The sequence below is a fragment of the Chlamydomonas reinhardtii genome, chromosome 6 (assembly GCF_000002595.2).
Source record: "Chlamydomonas reinhardtii strain CC-503 cw92 mt+ chromosome 6, whole genome shotgun sequence".
NCBI lineage: Eukaryota > Viridiplantae > Chlorophyta > Chlorophyceae > Chlamydomonadales > Chlamydomonadaceae > Chlamydomonas > Chlamydomonas reinhardtii.
In genome coordinates, this window is record NC_057009.1 from 6483164 (window position 1) to 6484954 (window position 1791).

Consider the following 1791-nt stretch of genomic DNA (forward strand, 5'->3'; position numbering starts at 1 on the left):
CCAAAACATCCAACCCCCCCCCCACCCCACCTGCTGGGTCTTGCTTTCCAGGGGGTTGGGACAAACCAACCCCAAACACTCCTACAGGCCCCCCCCCGCACACACCCACACTCACCATGGGGCGGTTGGTCACCCCACAACTCTGCACACCCGCACCCCACACATCCACACGCCCCACACGCCCACCCACCCCCACCACCCCCACCCACACACCCACACACCCACACATCCACCCAGCCCCACCTGCATGGCCGCCATGGCGATGAGCTCCTGGCTGTTGATGATGTAGTCGCCCTCCGCCGCCGCCTTCTGCCCCTTGACCGACTGGCTGAAGATGAAGCCCACCTTGCGGTAGCCCAGCATCTGGGCGATAAGATCCACCTGAGGCCGCGAGGGGATTACAATTATATATAGTTACGGGGAGGAGGGTTGCAAATACCAGGCCAAACTGAACCACACCAAGCAAGGAGCGGGAGGGAGGCAGTGGGTTCCAGGCGTGACTGATTAGGCGATGGGCGGGGGAGGGGTAGACAAGACAACCACCACACCATGCCGCCGCCATCCCCTGCCCGGTCCCCAGTGCCCCTGCGCCTCCGCAGGCGGCGCACCTGCTGCTCCTCGGGCGTGTGGCGCTGTAGTGTGAGGGTGTCGGCGCTGCCCTCCTGCGGCGGCTCGTAGATGAAGTCCACACGCACGTGCGTCTCCGTCTTGCCCGGCTCCGGCCCCTCCTCCTCCAACACGGTGCCGTACAGGATGCCGCCGCGCTTGATGGAGAAGTTGAAGGCGCCTTGGGGGGGGGCGGTGTTACATTCATAATGAATTGAGGAGAAGCGGGGTGTAGCCAGCCACATCGGTACAGCAGCGGGGCGGAGCCGAGATGTTGTGGTAGATGAGGCGAAATGGGGGTGGTGGCGGCGGTTTGGAAACACCCACGCCAAACGACCAACGGCTGCCAGTCGCCTGTCCCCCCCTGTCTGGGCCATGCCCATCCTCGTGCCCCTGAATGGTCGCTCACGCCCCTCACCCCTCCGCAACCCCACACGGCTCCACTCACCCTGCAGGTAGGACTGGAACACGTTGGCTGCGTTGCGGTCGAAGCTTATGGCGCTCACGTGCGGCTTGTCCTGCCGCTCGATCTTGACCACCTTGGCCATAACGTCGTTGAGCGTCATGTGCGCGCCGAAGGGCTTGGCTGCGGAGGAGGGGCGAGGGAGCGGTGTGGGGTGCGATGTGGTGGTTGGGATGTGGTGGTTGGAATGTGGCGGTTGGTTGGGTGGGCTGGAGTGCAAAGGGATGCGTGGAATGGATGCGCAAAGCGCGACCGGATCGTGTGCTACAACCTCGCATCTAGAGGCTGCTGACGCCCGCCACACACGAAGCCCCGCGCACGCACCCCCGCCACACGCACGCCGTCAGCCGCCCCCACCCCAATGAAGTCACCGCCATCGCCCCCAGCCCCCCAACCCCCATCCCAACACTGGCCCCACCACGCGGCACACACACACACACACACACACACACACACACACACACACACACACACACACACACACACACACACACACACACACACACACACACACACACACACACACACACACACACACACACACACACACACACACACACACACACACACACACACACACACACACACACACACACACACACACACACACACACACACACACACACACACACACACACACACACACACACACACACACACACACACACACACACACACACACACACACACACACACACACACACACACACACACACACACAC

General features: G+C 62.5%; 1 protein-coding gene across 1 annotated transcript in view; it reads right to left on the minus strand.

Annotated features, from left to right (window-relative positions):
- CHLRE_06g293051v5 (uncharacterized protein) overlaps positions 1–1791 on the minus strand; it is a 15396-nt gene that overhangs the window by 2343 nt on the left and 11262 nt on the right. The window contains exons 12-14 of the mRNA XM_043063455.1: positions 1055–1192; positions 609–787; positions 244–381 (exon numbers count right to left, since the gene is read on the minus strand). Of these exons, the coding sequence (XP_042924161.1) occupies positions 244–381; positions 609–787; positions 1055–1192 (455 nt within the window). The remainder of the gene's footprint in view (positions 1–243; positions 382–608; positions 788–1054; positions 1193–1791) is intronic.